This window comes from Pseudocercospora fijiensis (genome assembly GCF_000340215.1).
Source record: "Pseudocercospora fijiensis CIRAD86 unplaced genomic scaffold MYCFIscaffold_2, whole genome shotgun sequence".
Lineage (NCBI taxonomy): Eukaryota > Fungi > Ascomycota > Dothideomycetes > Mycosphaerellales > Mycosphaerellaceae > Pseudocercospora > Pseudocercospora fijiensis.
Genome location: NW_006921533.1, coordinates 7931255 through 7951864, shown reverse-complemented (window position 1 = coordinate 7951864; position 20610 = coordinate 7931255). Strand labels below are relative to the sequence as shown.

General features: G+C 46.4%; 4 protein-coding genes across 4 annotated transcripts; 2 read left to right on the top strand and 2 right to left on the bottom strand.

Annotated features, from left to right (window-relative positions):
- Nucleotides 1-166: 166 nt before the first annotated feature.
- On the top strand, nucleotides 167-4906 carry MYCFIDRAFT_77216 (uncharacterized protein; the record flags this gene model as incomplete). Its single annotated transcript, XM_007924563.1, has 3 exons — nucleotides 167-2754; nucleotides 3157-3237; nucleotides 3376-4906. 3 exons carry the CDS (start codon nucleotides 167-169, stop codon nucleotides 4904-4906), a joined length of 4200 nt encoding a protein of 1399 aa, XP_007922754.1.
- A 508-nt stretch (nucleotides 4907-5414) lies between these two features.
- MYCFIDRAFT_30413 (uncharacterized protein) lies at nucleotides 5415-6401 on the bottom strand (the record flags this gene model as incomplete). The annotated part of the gene is made up of 1 exon (XM_007924188.1): nucleotides 5415-6401. One exon carries the CDS (start codon nucleotides 6399-6401, stop codon nucleotides 5415-5417), a length of 987 nt encoding a protein of 328 aa, XP_007922379.1.
- An 813-nt stretch (nucleotides 6402-7214) lies between these two features.
- MYCFIDRAFT_172669 (uncharacterized protein) lies at nucleotides 7215-8448 on the top strand (the record flags this gene model as incomplete). The annotated part of the gene is made up of 14 exons (XM_007925883.1): nucleotides 7215-7262; nucleotides 7291-7409; nucleotides 7435-7547; nucleotides 7582-7610; nucleotides 7635-7642; nucleotides 7670-7803; nucleotides 7835-7880; nucleotides 7902-7989; nucleotides 8030-8056; nucleotides 8089-8155; nucleotides 8179-8199; nucleotides 8240-8261; nucleotides 8287-8383; nucleotides 8434-8448. The coding sequence occupies 14 exons, from the start codon at nucleotides 7215-7217 to the stop codon at nucleotides 8446-8448; spliced, it is 834 nt and encodes a 277-aa protein (XP_007924074.1).
- A 43-nt stretch (nucleotides 8449-8491) lies between these two features.
- Nucleotides 8492-10183, bottom strand: MYCFIDRAFT_29809 (uncharacterized protein; the record flags this gene model as incomplete). The annotated part of the gene is made up of 4 exons (XM_007924162.1): nucleotides 8492-8724; nucleotides 8782-9642; nucleotides 9693-9864; nucleotides 9926-10183. 4 exons carry the CDS (start codon nucleotides 10181-10183, stop codon nucleotides 8492-8494), a joined length of 1524 nt encoding a protein of 507 aa, XP_007922353.1.
- Nucleotides 10184-20610: the final 10427 nt, after the last annotated feature.

Here is a 20610-nt window from a genome sequence, read left to right as displayed (position 1 = left end):
TACACGATCTTGAACGACATCCTCATCCGGCGAAACAACGTCCAGATCCGGCGAGACCTTTGTTCGACAATGCGCGCCATTGACCGAGACATGGCTCCGAAGCTTTTTTACAATAACATCTACAGCTTCCAGAATTCGAAGTATACAGGATCGACAAGACTACACCATGGCAGGACCAATTGAGCTTCGCTTCAAATTCTGCCCCAATCACCATCCTGGCAATCCATTCCGCAAGCTTCGTTCCATCTCCGTAGACCTAAAAGGCGTTACCACCCACCGCGATCTCACCTCTCGCCTCAACGAAGTTTTCAAAAACGAATACACCGAGAACGGCAAGCTTTTCCGATTCCAGCTTCAACCCGGAGACGACACCGTGAGCTTCCACGCCCCAACAAAAGACGACGAACCATGTTCCCAAGACCTCTCCCTCGCAACTCTCCGCACCGAATACGCTTCCCAGGGCCGCGGACTCGACAGATCAACCGGCGACATCGTCTTCCTCCACATCAACTTCAAAGACAAAACCAACTCCCTCCCCAAATCCCCCCAAAGTCCCAAGGACTACAATCCTCTCTGGCGACCCAAGAAAAGATCCAATACCGGTCGTGCCCCGACACCGAAGACTTCCCCTCAAAAACGTAAAGCTGTCGCCCTGGCGCAGAAATTCTCGATCCTCGCCCTCCCGAAACATATTCTGAAATTCCGGTTCTGTCAATTCGATGAATTCGAACACGAGGACATTTTGGAGATTGATGTTACGGAGTGTGAGAGTTGGGAGGAGATTAAGAATGCGTTTTGGCAGCAGATGGAGGGGGACGTGACGGATTTTTTCCCGGTGGGGGCGTCTTTGCATTTTCATCATCGGGTTTGGGATGGATATGTTCGGGATCGGAGGAGGGTTTGTGCTGGTGGGGAGCGGCAACATGTCATGTTGGATGGGGAGGAGGGGTTGGATGTTGAGACTTTTAAGGTCATGTATTGTTGGGTTGGGGAGGGGGAGTGGCATCGTTTTGGAACGGATGTTAATCGCGAGAGGTTGTTGAGTGTGCATTTTGATTTGCCGCGGCCGAGTCCGAGGGTTAAACAAGAGCCTGTTTCTCCCGGGAGGAGGAGGATCGCGTCTGGGGCTGGGAGTCTGTCGCGGAGGGAAGGGCGCGCGCCTGGCAATTCGATTTCGCCGCAACAGAGGAGTCAGAGGTCTGGGAGTCGGGCACGCACTCCTAGCGATCCGCCTTCTGTTGGCGGGAGTCAGAAGCGTGGAAGCGCGGGCTCAAGGCCTGGGTCGAGACGTGCAACGGCGTCTCCTTATACTCCTAGCAATCCAGCTTCGCCTCTGAACTCCTCCCTTGGCGGAAGTCAGAGGAGTAGGAGCCTTCCATCAAGCTCAAGGCCGCGTTCAAGACAGGCGACAGGATCTCCACGTCCTCCTCATGGCTTACCGTATGTCAGCTTGAGAGGTCAGGGAAGTGGCTCAAGACAGGGAACAGGATCTGGTCGCTCTCCTGGCAATTCTACGTCGCCCCAGAACTCCGTCAGCTCGAGAGGTCAGAGAGGTGGGAGCGCACCGCGGACTCCGGGCTCACGGCCAGGCTCTAGACAGGGCACTGGATCTCCGCGTACTCCTTACGATTCAACGCCCCCGGATTCTTCCGGCTTGAGAGGTCAGAGGAATGGGAGTGTTCCACGCGCTTCAGGCTCGAGAGCAAGTTCAGGAAGACGCCCGACATCTTCCCGTGGCGCTCCCTCGCCCGGTGAGGATCAGTTGCTGGATCAAGATGGTTTCTCGGACGTGGAACCTGAAGACGCAGAGCCCAATGAGGATGCTGTGGAAGAAGCTGAGCCGTCGCCGACTCTGGAAACTGAGCGTCCCGAGGACGAAAACACTCTGGAGGAGCTTCACAAAGAAAGCCGCAAGCGGAAGGCCTCAGATGCCGACTTGTCGCAGCCTTCGAAGGCAGCTAAATTCCTCGATCTTGATGACGGCCGTCGTTATGTTCGCATTGGCAAGCTCAATGCGACACAGGAGGCTGAGGAGCCTGGCGACCCGACCGATAGCCCCACAATGGTAGACATCCTCGTTGCTGTCATTCACCCGCGTGGTGCTCGCGGCAGTGGCGAATCATCTGTCCAGTACTTGTCCGTGAACACCTGGAACATCAACGGCAGCAGAATCGGCGCCTACCAGAATGCTTCCGAGGTCAATTTGAGGCGAGTTACGTTACAAGTCGACCCCTTCTGGGCGCCAAAATGGAACCCCAGAAAACCAGAGCTCCTCACCCAAGCCATCTTAACATGGGCTTTCACAAGATTCCATCAAAAGAAAACCAACGCTTCAAATGCACCCAAAGAGGCACCGGTCCGTGTCGAACACAGCTTGCACCCGTTCGACGGCACTCTTAATCCCGACGTTGACAATAACGAGGACGAAGAAATCGACGTCGTGATCACGTTCGTCAACAACCTCGCCAAAACTCCTCTCGGCCTCCCAGAGCACATCCTCGCTGCCCTCGACAACGCGGAAACCTGCGGCACTTTCAAATCCTACATCCTCGACAACGTCGTCTCTGACACTTACGGTACTCTGGACCACATGCTCCACGCCGACGATTCAGGTTTCAACTACTGGGGCGATCTCAACATCTGGGTGTTACCCCACGGAGCCGGGAAAGTCATGTGTGAATGGCAAGACGATGGGAGTTTTGCCGAAGAGTTTTTGGATGCTGTGACTGTGCAGGCTTTTGGGAAGAGGTTGTTGTATGTTGAGGTGCATCTTGTTGAGGCGGAGGATGCTGGGGTTAAGGATCGGGAGTGGAGGGAGAGGATGAATAGGAATGCACCTAGGCCTTCTGCTGCGATTACTACTCCAGCGCAGGCTCCGAGTCCGCCGCGCCGTCAAGTTTCGCTGGGCACGAATGATGATGATTCAGATGATGAGACGTTTTGGGATACTTCGGAATACTCGGATGAATGATGGTGATGCATTTCGAGAAGTGTCTTGAGGCATCTGGTGGGATTGGTGGCTTTGAGGGTGGCAAACATGTCTTTCTTTTGTCTTTCTGTCTATGTGTATGTAAAGCTCCTTGCTGCTTCCTGTACGATTGAAGTTTGGTTGTTCGTGTCAACAAGTTTCTCACAGTCAAGCTGTGTTCTTTTCAGAATGGTGATTTTGAACCTGCAGATTTGTCCACAACGACATTCAGACATTGAGAGCAACCAGGGTGGGGTGGACCTTGACAGGTATGACTTTACCGATCAAACCTCGAAGACGTGGAAGAGTTTCTTGGCTGCCGTGGCCGCTCAGGTCGGGGGCAGTGATCTAGGTGATCCGAGCATTCATGAACCCGGGCGATGCGGCGATTTATCTCATCCTCGAAGAACTCTTCAGCAACTGAAGTCTAAACACATTGGTGCCGATGAAGTAGAGGAGACATATCTGGTTCATTTCGAGCAAGCTACTCAGGCTGGGACGGCTGGAAGTAAGACGACGAAAGCTCATGACGGAAAGACTCCAGGAACAGCGGTTGAGAGGCGTAGCGAGTCGGACGGTGATGATATCATTGTGCCGGTTGTCAAGAGGAGAGTGAGCAAAAGCAGCAAAATGAGACGTGATTACCGGTTTAAAGTACAAGACGAAGACGAAGACGACGGGGACGAGGACGAGGACATCGATGGGCCTACCGAAAATGGAGAGGAGTCACTCGGAGCCGACGAAGAGGTCGAAGATGAAGAGGCACCAGATAACGAAGGCAAGCCTGATCTTACACATTCGGACGACGATCATCCTCTGATACGAATTGGAGTCTGGGACGGGCATGATGATGCCGAGCCTACTCAGGACGGCAATATAGCCATGGACATTGTCATTGTCGCCGAGGTGAAAGCCGAAAAGGAGATCAACTACTACGCAGTACATTCATGGTTCGTAAACGGCATCTCGATTGGTCACTTTGAGCGTAGCAAGCGTGTCACAAATGTTGCTGAAATGGTCAAGGGTTACACTCCAGATCGAGCATTCGCAGGTCTCAAGAGTCAGAAGAAGATCAGAGAGAGACTTATCCAGCTTCTGAACGATACAGATACTAGCGAAGTGTCCCTCGACGCCTACAACCATCTCGAAGACGAAGAAAAAGACGACAACATCCTCATTCAACCACCTACAACTCCGCAACCCACAGATGGAGCCTTTCCTCCTGCTTCAAAAGCAAAAGGCAAAACTACACAAACTTCCAAAAGCAAGAAAAAGAAACCGGACGACGACATCGCCCTAGTAGTCTACTTCGCCAACAACGTCGCAAGAGAAGATCTCCCCCTCGATCTCAACCGACAACTCGACCTCTCGCCGGGCGAAACCTTTGAAAACTTCTCAAAGTGGCTCCTAGACGGCCAAGGCGACTACAAAGGCATCCGCAGAGGGTTGGAAAACGAAGTGGACAAAGGAGGTTGGAATTATAATGTCGAGTATGAAGTTTTCGTGTTACCGCAACAAGGAGCGAAGAGAGATGGGAAGATGTGGAATTGGAAGAAGAATTCTGCGAGACGTGTTGGGACTTTTTTGAATGCTGCGATGGAAGGGGTGTATGGACGGGAGTTGTATGTTGAGGTGCAGCTTAATCCGCATCGGGATTCGGAGAGGTTGAATTCGGAGAGGGAGAGGAGGTTTCAGAGGGATCCGGAGTTTGTGAGGAGGGTGAGGAAGGCTACTTGGGATCGGATTGAGAGGGGACGACGAGGGGGTGAGGGAGAGACTGGGACGGGGGCGAAGAAGTTGAAGGCTGGGAAGTCGCGAGAACGTCTGTCGGGTGAGAAAGAAGTCGTCGCTGGCAGGACGGGCTCCAAGGCGACTTCGAAAGGCAAGGAGAGTAAGAGGAAGGTTACTGGAAAGAATGCCCAGGGCGATGAGGTCTAAGGACATGCTTCTTGAGGATGCCGAAGGATCATAATGAGTCCAGACTCCAAAATGTCTTGTGGTGTCAACAAGATTTTGACTTCTTCTCTTCTTCATTCTGTACGTTCTTGACTGACTTCTTCTCTTCTTCATTCTGTACGTTCTTGACTGACTTCTTCTCTTCTTCATTCTGTACGTTCTTGACTGACTTCTTTGCTTCTCCAGGCCGAATTGGTCTGCCTCCCTGAAGCTCCCTTTGCTAGAATACATAGTTCTGCTATGCGGACTCACTTTGTCCTCTTCTCTGGTCAGCAACGTCGTCTGATGTCAGGATCGCACCTCGTATCATCTCATCCGTGAGGTTTCTTGATTCTCTGAGTGCGACCTGTGCAGGCAGCCATTGATCACTGTGGTCGAACAACCCTTGGATTCCAGAGATATGACCGATGGAGCTTGGCCTCGAGATCGATGAAAGGCTTGTTCAGACAAGGTCTCCCACTCATGCTCTCATCCGGATGCTGAAACGGTCTCATGTTCCATTGGTAGCCGGCCTGCTGCTTGCAAAGACATTCAAAGGAAGACTCGCGAAGATGGCATAATTCGGCATATCAACGACCTCGCCAAACCGGAGACTGACAGCCACGCTACAAAGCATATACGCATCGATCTTAGACATGCCCTTCTCCGCTTGCAAATATTCTAGCATCGCGCGCACAGCTTTCCGGCTGGCTTCGAGCATATTCGAGTCGATGCCCATCGTATTGTACGTTCCACAATCCGGGAGAACTCTTTCCTGTTCCTTTGGAGGACACTCGAAATGCGGAGACCGCACCCAAAAGTTTTGCTTCCGGAGATTGAAACGCAGAGAGACGCGCATTGGCGTTTCGATGGCTGACCCGCACACTTCGCCATCTCCCTGAGCAGCATGCCCGTCACCACAACTGAAAAGGGCGCCGGCTGCACGCACAGGTAGAATCAGCTTCGAGCCTTTTGTAATGTGCCTGGTATCGATATTGCCGCCTGTATCCAGTGGTGGAATGGTGGAAAACTCTCCATCTTCGCCAGGCGCTACGCCCATCGTTCCCATAAACGGTCTGATCGGGATCTGAATGTCATCATTAAAGTAAGCCAATTTGCGATCATCATCCTTCGGCAGACACCAGATCTTCAGACTCGCTTCTGGGAAGTCGTCCGCGAGAAGGCCAAAGTTTGGCATCACGGCAGTCCATCCCCAATCTTCGGTTTGGAGGTCGAGTACTTCCACCTCGAGAGCGTCACCGGGCTCCGCGCCTTCGACATAGACAGGGCCAAACACCGGGTCGGCGAGGCTGACGTCGAAGTTGAGAAGCTCATCGGCAGTTGAGCTCGGCTTGATTTGTCCGTTACCACCATCGATGCAATCGAATGTTACAACGTCTCCAGGATCGACTTTCAAGACTGGTGGTTGCTTTTTGCTCCATTTCAGATGTTTCTGGCTTTGATGAATGCTATGGCATTGGTGCGAGTCTTTTCGCATCCCGGCCATTCCGCAGAGTTGTGTCGAGTTATTATTACCAGGTGGCGAAATAGCAGTTGATGCAATAAGATTCGAGGAAAGGAGGGTCGAACATTTGAGGAATGCCGACTACTCCTTGTAGATTTCCTGGATAACAAGCTTGCTGCGAAGAAATGGACGAACGAACTTAGGATGATACCCTCGCGACTACCGATAGAACATACCATCTCGGCAACGAGCGACCACAGACTCCCGGTCCAGTGAATGCGGCTCCAACTAGTGCCAACGTATTAGCCGTTCTAGGAAGGTGAACTTTCACTACCTTGTAGGTACTTACGACGCAGTTTCAGCCTTGCGACATCGCCTGCCATGACTGGAGGTATCCGCGAGATGCCTATGCAGGTCATGATGATTACAATTTTCATCTGCTGTGCAATCGCAGAGCTCCTTCACCGGAAATCCCGGACTCTGACTAGAGTTGTCCTCACTGGAGCTAGCTCAATGAGGAAGGTGATGAAGTAGACATCATAATCGATGCCCCAGGTCAGGGCGATCCAGTCTGACGGCCGACTTCGGAAAGGGTCCATGATCCTCACGGTTCTGAGCAACGCTGTGGAATCTTTCTTACCTGCCATATCGAGAGAGGAAAAGGCTTGCAAACGATGACCAAGCTTCTTGACTAAGCATTTCTCTCGCTTGACGAGCCGCCTAGGATTTGGCCCCATTATATGGATTGGTCCTGTTAGCTGGAGAACTCCGAACATGTTTGTGATAAGGCTTCCTCACTCCCTTCCAACGCCATACGAAAAGTGCAAGCGAATAGCAGGGGAAATGATGTATGAGAGAGGACGGATGAACACCGGCGTGCACCTACAGATTATTGTGCTCTATGCCATGGACTGCGCATGAGTCTGTCTTAGCTCTTTGTCCCTGCTATAGGCACAGTAATCCCTCCTCGTTTCAGATGCTAAGTATGCGGCACATCGGCCCTCGCTCTCCTGCTCCATTCAGAGGATTCGGGGCTCCTACGTAGACATGGGATTGAACGATTCAGGGTCTTTGGCGATATTCATTTCCTCTTCATTCAAAGTCTGCCCTATTATGCCATTCCTGCGAGACGCTGGATTAGCCGTCGCTCGATCCAGATCCTGATAACGAAGGGCTCGTGTGTCCTCGGTTTCGCTGTCTTGATGTGGATGAGATCGACAATGTCGGCATGCGCGTCGATGCGTGAAAGGAATGAGGATTGCATAGGTCCTGCAGTGCAGTGCATCAAAGTAGCTTCGTAGTCATGTGAACGGTGCCGTCGGTCTGACCCGAGAAGATCCCAAGCCGGGCTCCAATCGATCAATGATGGGATATTCGAGATCTTATGAAGAGATGCGGAGATTCTCGATTATACCGCTCAGGGCGAGCTCGCACTGTGAACTCTGTAGGAGCATTTGTCAGATCAGCGTATAACAAGACTCAGCCACACGGCAATCTCTTCCTGACAATGTAGTGAAGTAAGAACTTCGCCAGCTCTCATTCTTCTCAGCAATCAATCTCTCCGTCGTCTGCGAATATTATACGTATCTCAAATGGAAGACAGCGTATCTCCAAGCTGCTGGTAGGAGGCCTTATCGAGACGGAAAGAAGCGTTGTTAAAGCTGAGAATTGTTATGGCCATTAGGATAGTTATCGCTTGGGTCGTAGCGACAAGATGTAGCTGAGACTTCCATATTACAGTACGTGTTGCACAAGTCGCTCAAAGTTCTGTATACAAGTAGTAGGCCGTGACGGCTCGTTGTGCCCGGAGCATTCTCAAAGCATAGTTCCGGTGGCACGAGCGATGGGGCTTGAAAACTCGTCTCCATGAGATACCGGGACACTTTTGCAGATGTAAATGATGATGGAACGCGTGAAGCGCAAACAGACTACAGGCAATTCTCAGCGCGGGTTTGGAATTCCTCAGCACCAAGAAAGCACCAGACAACCACGGCGGTTCAGACCATGATCATAGCGTTCTGGCAGAGGAAATTAAAGGATGGAATCGTTTCTGTTGGTGTTCGAGCACATTACTGGCTAGCAAACGCAGACCTCCGACCTCCTATCTCCTTCCATCTCACCCATCAGAGAGTATATCTGAACTGCTTGTTCGTCTTGTCCGTGAAATCATCCTCATAAGCATGATCAAAGGCTTCCGAGCCCGTCTTATCACGCTGTCTATTGTCCCATACACAGACATATCGATACAGGATTGTCAGGAGAATCGTCGCAATCAAGCTGATGACCGTCGTGATCCAGCCGGTGTTGTAGTACGGCGCTTCGTTCTCGTAGAAGATGAGAGGTCCGACAAAGTTGCCTGCAAAGCCTCAGTATTCGTCACCATAGATCACAATGAATAAAAAAAACCCCCTACCCAAGCAGTAACCAACAAAGATCCCACTCGAACTCACACTGCGCTTCGTGTAGCCCGCACAATTCGCCACCGTCAATCCCATCAAACACGCATAGCCACCGCCGTAGAAAGCCAAAATGTATACAGCAAAGAGTCTCCCACCCGTCTGCTCGATAGGAAGCTGCCAAAGCAAGAGACTCCCAACCAGCGAAAAAGCCACAGTAATAACAATAATCCAACACCTCATGTTCTTGAACTTCATAGCACAAAACGGCGCCATGAGCTCCACAGTCCCAATGATGGCTCCACCAGGCATAATCAAAAGCAGACTCGTGAACCCGGTAAATCCAAGCTGATTAATAATAATCGGGATAAAAGTCGAAACGGGACCGTTGATAAAAAGCATGAAAAAAGCAATCAAGAACAACAACCAGAATTTCAAATCCATCCCTAACTCTTTCACCTGTCCGACCTTGAAATGCGTATTCCTCACCCCGGAATTGTTCTCTCGGAGTCGTGCTACAGCGATATACCGTTCTCTTTCTTCGAACCGCTTCGCACGGATCGGGTCCGGTGGCATTAGGAAATATATCAGCGCTGACCAAGCGATTGTAATGGCTCCGGCGACGAGGTACATGTATCTCCAAGGACTCAAGGCTCCACGGATATGACCCAGACCGTAGTTGATTAACGGCGCGAAGATGGAGACGTAACCGGTTGCCGAGTACCAGGCTCCCATTCGGAAAGCTTGTTCGCGTTTCTTGTACCAGCCGCCTACGACCATCATCCAGCCAGGCGAGACGCCGGCTTCGAGGAGGCCGAGGAAGAAGCGTTGGGCGAATAGGGCTTGGTAGTTGTGGACTGCGGCGGTGCAAATGAGGCCTGGGACGAACGATTCAGTAATGAGCTACTCAGCAAGAAGAGTGACGGACAAATTCCCCATAGACAAACAATGCCTGCCATGACTCTTTCGATGGGATAGCGTTGTGAGAGCACGATTGCTGGGTATGCGCCGCAGATGAAGCCCAAGTAAAAGATTGCGGATGACATGGAGTATCGATTGCCAATTCGAAGTTCTAAATCATCGCGAAGTCCGAATAGTGCCTTGACGACTAAGAGTCAATACGGTTCACTACGTCAAATAGGATTTTCTCCCCAGGCCTACAGCTTGAGACAGCATGGCTTTGTCATAGTACTGAAGACCATACGTCAAGACCAATATCGACAAGAGTCGACGATCGATTTTTCGAATGAGCTTTTTCTCCTCTTCTGGTGCCCATTCAAGCGGTCCGTTGTAGTTGGCAAGGACTTTGGTTGCTTCATCGCCATGTACCGTGTCGACTTTGACAGGCTGATCGAGCTCTGCAGCGTCGGTTGCATTTGTTTGTATCTGCTCGAGATTCCTTTTCTCAAGCTCAGTCATCTTGAAAGACGCTCCTGTACGCTGTGTGCTGAATGGTTGGGAGTGGAAATGTCCAGGGTATTGGAGAAGAAGGAGAGCATCGCACATAATGTACTCATCCCGGCAATTCGCCTTCGTCTGTTCCTCTGAGTGCCCCCTCTCTCGGTCGTACTTCAAAGCGCGGTTATGTCAAGCTGTAGGATGCAAGCCACGCAGTTGGATCTCGTCTAAGTATGCAGTATGGCCCGACAGCAGACAAGACATGCGGGGGAGTGCATGATTCGCTACCTGATCCGCAGCTTGATATGTGGATACTTGGGAACAAGCGTGACTGCCATGCATTGCCATGTGTCGCATCAGCAGAGTCGCCTCGAATCCGGTGCGGGTCCGTAGACTCATCCGCATCAACGTTGGACTGCTCGAGGCTGTGGCAGAGGCAGAATGGTATACGCGCTGCATCCTGCTTCTTCGGCCATTTTATTTGCACCGTTGATCGTAAGCTAGCGTTGGTCGGCGCCCCAGCCTTGATTGCCTTGCCCGCTTTCTTCCCTGCATACACTCATTCCGCCTTGCAACAGACTGACAGCAGCGTTGACATCTCCGCCTGCGAGATTCACCGTTAGCACATTGATCTCTGGTCTCCGCGGAATGGGGTCGACTTGTGCATCTCTGGGAAGCTGCGTGCCGTCACCTTGGAGGACAATGTGATTTCTGTGAGTGAGAAAGTAAATCCTACGAAATACATGTAGATGGTGGAGGCTGAGCTGAGCTGACGAGCGAATGTTTGTTTTTGCCTGAAACTTCTTTGGTGCCTGAAAATTCGAACTGCATTCTCCTTTCGATCTTGGCAGTGGACTAGAATATGCTTCTTTCGCATCATTTCTTGATTCTTCACTTCTGTGCTTGAGCATTGATGGCCTGGATTGTAACTTGCAAGCATTTGGAATTGATATGTTGCATACTGAGTCAACATTCAATCAATTCAACAGTCTCCTCCGAGGACAGCAATATACGGCAAACGTAGCCTTTCGGCTCGCTCGAGTCGGAGAAGCATCGAGCAGGGTTACAGTGCTACACTGCAGATGCAGTGCTACATCAGCCTACAAGAGGTGGCATCAAATCTCCCAACCACGGCTAATGCAGGCCTTATCCTAGAATCTACCTCCTTCTCAGGCTCTTCTTGTAGACTTTATCCCACCTTCCACCTTCCACCTTCCACCTTCCACCTTCCACCTTCTACCTTCTACCTTCTACCTTCTATCTTCTATCTTCTACCTTCCTTCACCCAACCTACGTGCAATTAGCGTCGATCGGTTCTCGGCTCTTCTGTATATAGTCTAGTGTATAGAAGAAGTCTTCGTAGAAGAGCCTAAGGACAAATGTCGCAAAGCTGCAGTATTAACCTTATATACCTATAAAACAGGTGGAATAGCACAATAACTATACATTTTAAGTAAAAGTTATGTTAGAATTGATTATAGGTATTAAGTAAACGAAAATTAATGTCTATACAATAATCTATATATTTCTAAATATATAGGAATAAAAATTATAAAACACTACTTTAAGACAAACGCTATACGAATAGCGTCCGGATTGCCTCTATAACGACACTACTACTATCGTTCGCTATAGGCGGAAATATACGCGGACCCTTAGAATTACCCGCTCTCTAACCTCTAAGTGTTTGCTATACGTAATAGTGTCGCGTTGTTACGTACTAATGCCGATCGGGTAAACTAGGCTAAAACGCGGCTATTTAAGGTCTATACGCTTTACTAAGGTCTATGCGCTTTACTAAGGTCTATACGCTTTACTAAACGCGGCGCTTTACTAAACGCGGCGCTTTACTAAACGCGGCGCTTTACTAAACGCGGCGCTTCGCTACTAGTTCTAATAACTTCTATGCCCGAAGTACGACTTCTATAGTACGACTTCTAGCTCTAATCGCTTATCGCATTTAAGACTCGAGTCCGCATTTCGCATTCCGCCGCCGCTATCGCTATCGCTATATATTATAGACGATACCGAAGTTCGGAAGCTATCGAGGTTCCTTAGTAGGCCTGCCTCGCTACCGGCGATAGCAATCCTATTCTACGTTAAGATCTAGAGAAGGACTATATTGTTACAGACAGCTTTAAAGGTTCTATACGCCTCGAGGAGTAGCGCCGCTAGCGCTAGCTTGCCCGCTAAGGTAAAGGCTAAACTCTTTAGCGTATAGTTCGCGGATTTCGTATCTACCGTTACTAGTTAATGCGTGCCGCCGCTCGTTAAGGTCCGCCGCGGGATATAGGTCTATTAATAGACTTAAAGTAGGAGGAAGTTAGTATTAAATATAAGGACTACGGACAAGCTAAAGAGATAGAATATAGCTATTCTTATACTAAGACTAATCTTCCGCCTCTACGTATAGCGCCTCTAGATCCGATCTATTACGCTAGTAGTAGCTTTCTCTAGTTAGCTAGGAACCCTAACCTTACTAAGAACTAACGTAGGCAACGGCGCTAGTAGTAGAAAAACTAGGGCTAGAGTTAGGGCTAGTCGAGTGCGAATCTAGTAGGCTATCTAGCAAAGACATACGACTAGCGCCGCTAGTAGCAATAGTAATAGTAAGGCACGTAGAACACTTAGCTATAAGCTATACTAATCCTTCTATCTCGTAAGGCTTATATCCGCTAGCGGCTAAACTAGTCTACTAAGAACGTTACGAAAACTTTTTTTCTAATCGCGTCGATCCTATCGATCCTATCGATCCTAAGCGATCCTAAGCGATCCTAAGCGATCCTAAGCGATCCTAAGCGACCGAGTCGCGACCCGACTCGCGCCCGGATCGCTTAGGATCGATAGGATCGACGCGATCGACGCGATCGATAGGATCGATACGGTAAATTTTTATATATATAGGATCGCTCTAGGTCGCTCGTAGTCGCAGTCGTTAGTAGTATTTATACTATTCGTATAGTGCTATATTAATACTTATCGACTCGTCGACTCGGTCGTATTAGTCGACTCGGTCTAAACTAGAATATACTAGTAGTACTACAGTTTTAAGTGTATTACTATTACATTAACCGTCGTTACTATATGTCGCTATATCCTATCTTATACGTTCTCTATAAACTATAAAATCATTCTTCGCCGCCTTAGTATTATTGTCCTCTATATTTCGGAGGTGCGATTTCTATATACTCTATACGGCACGTTGCCTTTTTATTACTCGCCCGTAAGCCTTTATAGCTCGCATTTCCTTATCCTCCTATTCCTCGTCGTAAATTGTATTATACGTCTCGAAATCAACTATACTATTAATATAGCGAGTCCTATACGGGGCGCCTTCGTCTATAGGTATAGCGTGTAATATATAATAGACTAGTAGTAGGCTATATACCCGTCGCCCTTTAAGTCTACTATAGTACGGTAAAAGACGCCGTAGCCGGATTGTCGTTAGACTATACGTATCCTTGTACTCGCTCTTGTCGTTAATATAGTCGTAAAGCTTAATAAAAACGCCTATAACGGGCCTCCGTTTCGTCCTAAGCCCCTTCCTATATTTAATTCCTATTTCTATATTAATCGAGATTACGTACTTTAGTTAAGCTAGTAGGCGACCGCCGAATCGAACCGCTAATTTATTAGGTGTTTCTATACAATTAACGTTGTATTCCTATACCTATATAAAATTATAACGTCTATTGCCGTAGAGCCCCTCCTAGTTTAGTATATATCTCGCGAAGTCGGCTACTACTACGTTAGGATGTTCTATATCCTTACCCGTAGGCTTCTAGTATCGGATTCTACCGTAGAAGCAGATCTCTATGTCTAGGACGTATATATAGTCCGTTACGATATCGTTAGAGTCGGCTACGGTACTTAATGCGCTATTCTTATCGTAGGTACCCTATTGCCGTACGAATACCGCAATCGCTTATTAGAAGTCGCGACCTAAGTTCTCTTCTATTGTAGCTATAGCCTCCCTTATCGTAATCTACTTAACCGATTTCTTTCCGTTCCTCTGTTTCTTAGGCTAGTATCCTAGGATGTCCTCTACTAGCCGTACTATAGTTAGTATTATTAGCTGTTGCGTATACTCCTTAATAGTGCGAGCATTTGTAGGGATTGCTATATATTCTTTGTCGTCTTCGGCCTATATATTCAATCTGTTAGTATCGCTATCTAGTATACTTTCTTCCTAGCTAGGCTTCTTGTTTATTAGCCGAAATGCGAGCTTTAGTAGTTTATAGTGTTTGTGCTCGAAATAGCTAGTATTTAAGTCTAGAAGATTGCCGAACGTCTTAATATAGCTCGGGGTATATATTATACCGTAGAATTTCGGTATATTAAAGTGCCCTTCTATTTATATTATTATTAGCTCGTTAGCTTCGTCGTCCTCGTCTATTATAACCGCATCGTCGTTATTTAGGTCGTTCGTTCTTCGTATAGTAGCCTTCGCCTCCCGCTAGGCCCTTTTCTATACCTTTATTACCCTATATAGGCGAAACACATTCTTCTATTCGTTTATCCGGTGCAATGCTATCCTAAGATACTTAACTATTTCGTCGTTATAGCATCTATATATCGCTAGAACGGTAAAGTCTACTAGTGTACGTTACGAAAACTTTTTTACCGATTGCGACGATCCTATCGATAGGATCGTACGTTAAAGATCTTGTCTAATAGGATCGCCGCGATCTAGAAATTCCGACTACTCGCGATCCTATCCGATAGGATCCTCGCGATCGCGAATTTCGGGACGGCCCGTCCCGAAATTCGAGGGTAAGGAACGTAAAGGACGCGGAGCAAGTTAGAGCCCGACTGCTACTACTCCGTATACTACTACTACGAGGAGGTATTTCGGGGTATTGCGTACTAATATAGGTCAAATTTAGCGGTTTCGCAGGTTTTTTTTATAAAGAAATTTTTTTCGTTAAGGTTTCGTTAAATGCAGCCGATATTTCGTTAAGGTTTCTTTTAAAAGCCGACGCTTAATAAGCAGAACTTTGAAAAAAAGTACACTCGAAACACTCGAGATTCTTTTCTAGATTCTAGGATAATTACTAGGTATTAAGACTTTAAAATTTATAATACTCTTATTAGTAGGTAGAACTTTAAGTTCTATTTTTTAAATTTCTAAAAATAGTAAAGTATAACTTAGAAAAGCCAAAATACTATATTGCTTATTTCTGTTCCCTAGCTTTAGTTTCGTAGAAAAACTATAAATTTTATATTTTTTTAAAATAATATACTAAAAATAGAGTACCTTTTTACTATATTACTAAGCTATAAACCTACTAGAAAAAAAGATAAATTAGAAGCAAAATGTCTAGAAAAGCGATTTTCTTTCCTTTATATCTTTTTATCTAGAAGGTTTACGGCTTAGTAATATATAACAAAAATGTTCTATTTTGAGTGTAGTATTAGGCAAAAGTCTAACTTTTATAAGTTACCTATTTATCGTTCTAGGATAGCTTAGGATCGCTCGGGATCGCTCGGGATCGCTCGGGATCGCTCGCGATCGCTAGGATCGATAGGATCGTCGCGATCGGAAAAGAAGTTTTCGTGACGTACGTAGAAATCTTATCGCCTACGGTTAACGGACCTCTTCGAGTAGTAGTATAAATACAACTAATAAGACTCGTAGGACGCTTTGCTACTCTTAGCCTATCTACTAAGTAACTGCTAAGTAGTAGCAGAACTTGCGAAGATTAGTGTATACGGGTATATACGCGAACCGTCTATCTAGTATCGTATCGATAATCCCTTATACTACTGTTTTCCCTAGCTTTCTTGTTTTAGTAGATAGGCCCCTATTCGGGGTCGAGTCGGTAACTAGTCGGTATCTCCTCGTTTTTATATAGCTTATCTTATCTACTAGTAGGTCCGTAGTCTATTAGATTGCGTACATTAGCACTCCTTTTAGTAGCTAGTATAGTGTATCTACTACTAAAGACCGGTATATATCGACGTGTTTCTAGCGCTATATAAAGCAATCGATATTATAGACGTTCTACGGATCCTTCGCTATATATTCGCCTTTGCGTTGCCTTAGATGTCGCTACTTCGTAGATTCGTGTAACCGCTATTCTACTATAATATCGAGGTGCTCTCGTTCTATCGGGTATACTAGGCAACTTAGGTAATGTATGTTTGTCTTGACTCCGGTAATTGCAACTTGCTCTTTATAGTCTACTAACATTACTGCTAAGATTAGAAAGCACCTACGCGTCGCGCTATCTACGTATATAATGTCCTAGCCCTCGCCGTCGGCCGCTTTTATAGCGGAGCGAAATATATATACTATCGACATGTAATATACACTGTTTTTAGTAAAACTATCGCTATCCTTAACGACCGGCAGTAGTCCTAGTAAGATCGTACCGGGTCTATTATTCGCGTTGCGTACTCGTACGTATAGGTTTCCGATAGTAAGGTATATAGGGTATGCTATTAAGTTACCTTAGTAGTTAGTTATCTGCGTTTTATCGGTTAATACGATTAGAGGTACGATCGTTGCGCCGTCTATGTTTATCTTACTCTAGGTATCCTACTACTAGTCTGCTAACGCTATATTAGAGTAGATTCGCCGTAGTAGGTCGTTAGTCGTCTACGCTCGATATAGCTTATATACTAGATTATTCCTAAAGCTACTATAACCTATTAAGAACATTACTGCTTTCTTAACGGATCGGTATCGTAGTACTAGCTCCGTGCTACCGCAACCCGTTCGACTTGTCGGAAGGTATAGCTTTCGAACCTTTATTTAACCTAATGCCCTCGATAGTAGTATACCGCCGGCTCGCAGTTTCAACGTTATAGCCTTTATACTTTTCTAGCTTAGTAGATCGTGTAGTAGTACTAGCCTCTCGTCTTCGAAAAGCCTCGCAATTGTATATCCGGATATTCTCTCTCTCTTTAAGAATTGCGTAAAGCTTATATCGAATAGTAACTTAAATGTTCCGTACTCGCTTAAAGTATCTTATATTCGTATTTCAACGCTGCTTATAGATTAGGCGCTTGTATTTACTCTACTATACTAAACTGTAATTATGCTATACCTAGCTATAGGCTTGCTAGCGGTACGGCTAGTGTATTCGGTAAATACATCGATATTATCCGCGGTACGGTAGCCTTTTAGTATTAGCCGTAATCTTATTAACTTCTAGCTTCCTAGCGTTATTGTCGTTCCGGCGGCAGTTGCCTATACGCTTTCTATTTCGTCTTCGTCCGCTAGGCTATCCTATATATCGAATTCCGGTAATTTAAGATATCTATCCTATTTAATGCTATCTATACTTCCCTTGTCTTCCTATAGCGCTAGTACTATTAGCGTTAATGTCGTTGCTAGAACAGCTTCTATTATGCCTTCTTTATTTACGTCTTGCTATATGCCTTCTAGTATCGATCTGTCGTCGGCTTATTCGGCGCTCTAGTTACTACCTTAGATCGTATATAAGTTAAGTCGGGCTCGCTTTGCGGCATTGTTTGTAGTAGAATCGTGCTCGGCAAATTCTTTTAGTACGACGCGTTTCTCGCACTTGTTTCTATATTGCTTATAGCCGTAGGAGCTTTTAAGCAGCCGGTTATATAACCCGCATTCGATATAGTAAGACATTACTATATATATAGCTAGCTTTCGATAATAGGCGCTAGTACTATAGCTACTGTAGGTTTGCCGTATGTCGACGTATACGAAGTTACTAAGGCTCTTTAGCTCTACTATAGGTGTAGTGCTTAGCAAACCCCCTTACTACTACGAAGTTAGGTATAAGTCGGGGTCCGACTCGATATCGATTCGTAGCCCGCGGATTCGGTAAAATCTCGGATTTATCCCGTTCGATTATACTAACTTAATGTTACTCTACTAGCGCCTCTTGCGATAATATTTGAATACTAATTTGTATACCGACTCGCCGTCCGACTCGGTTACTAGTTAGGACTAATCGGAAAATCAATACTAAATATAAAAGACCGTACTATACTTCGACTAGACTTCTACGTTACTCCTAACGCTCTAAGGCCTATATATTATACCGTAAAATGCGTTATATATGTTCAATTCTATATACGTATAGGAGTAGCATTGCTCCGGTTTAATACTACCCCGTAGCATTATTAATTACGTTAAATTCGCCCGGTACTACTAAGGCTTGCTCTAGTTATATTATAGCTGGGTTGTATTCCTAAGCAAAGTGAACGAATAGCGCTCGAGTAACTGCTAGTAAGTGTTGCTTGGCCGACTTAGTAACGACGTCGTTTAAGGCGGTATCTAATAAGCGGTTTATATTAAATCTAAGGCCTCTAAGACTCGTAGCAGTTACGACTACCCTATCGGTGCGCCTATTAGATAGAAGTATAAAGCCTTATCCTGTCGACTCTATTTGATTTTTATATGCGCGCTATTACATATACGCTATTATATATACGCTATTATACAGACCTATACGCCGACTTATTAATATCAACCTATATCTCAACCTCTAGCGTAGCTAAGTATCGGGTCTCGCGTCGCTCTAGGGATAGTGCGCTAGTTATCCGCTCCCTAGCTAATAGCACTATTCTATTAGCTAGAGCCCGCGGCTCTAACCCGCTTTAGGGTTCTAGGTATTAAGGTCGGCTAGGTGTGTTTCCGGTCGGGATCGAATTGCCCTTATACTAGACTATATCTTCGACGTAGCGAGATCTAGAGCTAATCGTATCGATATAGGTGCTTTAGCCGGGTATTACCTACTCGCTCGCCTATACTTAATAGGATATTATAGGTTATAACCTAGAGTAGATCGGCTTTCTATACTAGTAGGCCGGGGAGGGTAATAATACTCGCGTCTACTGTTTTCTAGTCGGTAGTAATTACACTACTACTAGTGCCTCTTTCTATTTTATAGGCTAGTTCGCTAACAAGGATTTGCTACTCGATCGCTCGTACCTAGAAGACTAGTTTGTATACCTCCTATACGATACAGTTCTAGCTAATACTAAGCTCGCCGACTATATTATGTTTCCGGACGGCAGTATATTAGACTAGGACGCTAGTAAGGATCGTGCTATTGCTATAGTCCGCGGCGTAGATAAGCAGTATATCGATAGTGTCTAGAGAAGTACATTTCACTATAACTCGAATGTTTAGCTACCGCTAACTCTAAGCAGCACGATAAACGTTTGCTACGGTCGGCTTAAGGTAGTATTGTATGCTATCGTAGGATAGCGTACGAGCACTGCTAGTCTAGTATAGACATATACATTATTTATATATAGGGTTGCTAAGTTCGGGGTCGATTAATAATTTAGGGGCGGATTAATACTATAACTCGGTATCTTAGAGTTAGCCTACACTTTTCGGTAATACTATTAATATATTAAACTCATATCCTACTGTATTACGATGCTATTTTCTAATATTACCGTCTTCGTATTAGACGCTCGGTTAGCGCTAGACTAACCTATATCCTATATACTAGCGGCAACTACGCCTTCGCGGATTGTCGAATTACTAGAAGTAACTTGAAACATTCCGGCATATATAGCGACTAATTTGATTATAGATACGTATGCCTATGCATTTCATCGCGATAGGCCTTAATATAGATTAATATAGTACCGGAGAGTTTAGCTACTACTAGTTAAAATTATTGTCCTAGCTACTATCCTAGCATTCTACTGCTACTACTACTGCTACTAACTCGCTATAGATGGCCTACTTAGCCTCGATTCGTATAAGTTCCGTACTGCTTAACTTTCCGATATCTAGTTTCCTTGTCCGATCTAGCCTCCCGGCTACTAGATCTATATCCTATTGCTACTATTACTGCTACCGACTTACTACGGATGCCCTACTCGGCCTAGAGTCGTATAAGTTCCGTACTGCTTTACTTCCCGCTATCTAGTTTCCTTGTCCGATCTAGCCTCCCGGCTACTAGATCTATATCCTATTGCTACTATTACTACTACCGACTTACTACGGATACCCTACTCGGCCTAGAGTCGTACGAGTTCCGTACTGCTTCACTTCCCGCTATCTAGTTTCCTTGTCTTATCTAGCCTCCCGGCTACTAGATCTATATCCTATTGCTACTATTACTACTACCGACTCGCGGTAGATACCCTACTCGGCCTAGAGTCGTATAAGTTCCGTACTGCTTCACTTCCCGCTATCTAGTTTCCTTGTCCTATCTAGCCTCTCGGCTACTATATCTATATCCTATTGCTACTATTACTACTACCGACTCGCGGCGGATAGCCTAATTAGTCTCGACTCGTACGAGTTCCGCACTACTTTAGGTCCCGCTATATAGTTTCTTGTCTTTTATAGCATCTCGTTATAATTCTCGGTAGAAGTACTATAGGATTTTCGTCGCCGTCGTAGTTATACCGTAGTTAACGAAGGTCGAGGCTAATAACGCCGTAGGCTCGGATCTAGTACCGGTATATTAAAAGGGCATACAAGGCTGCAATTA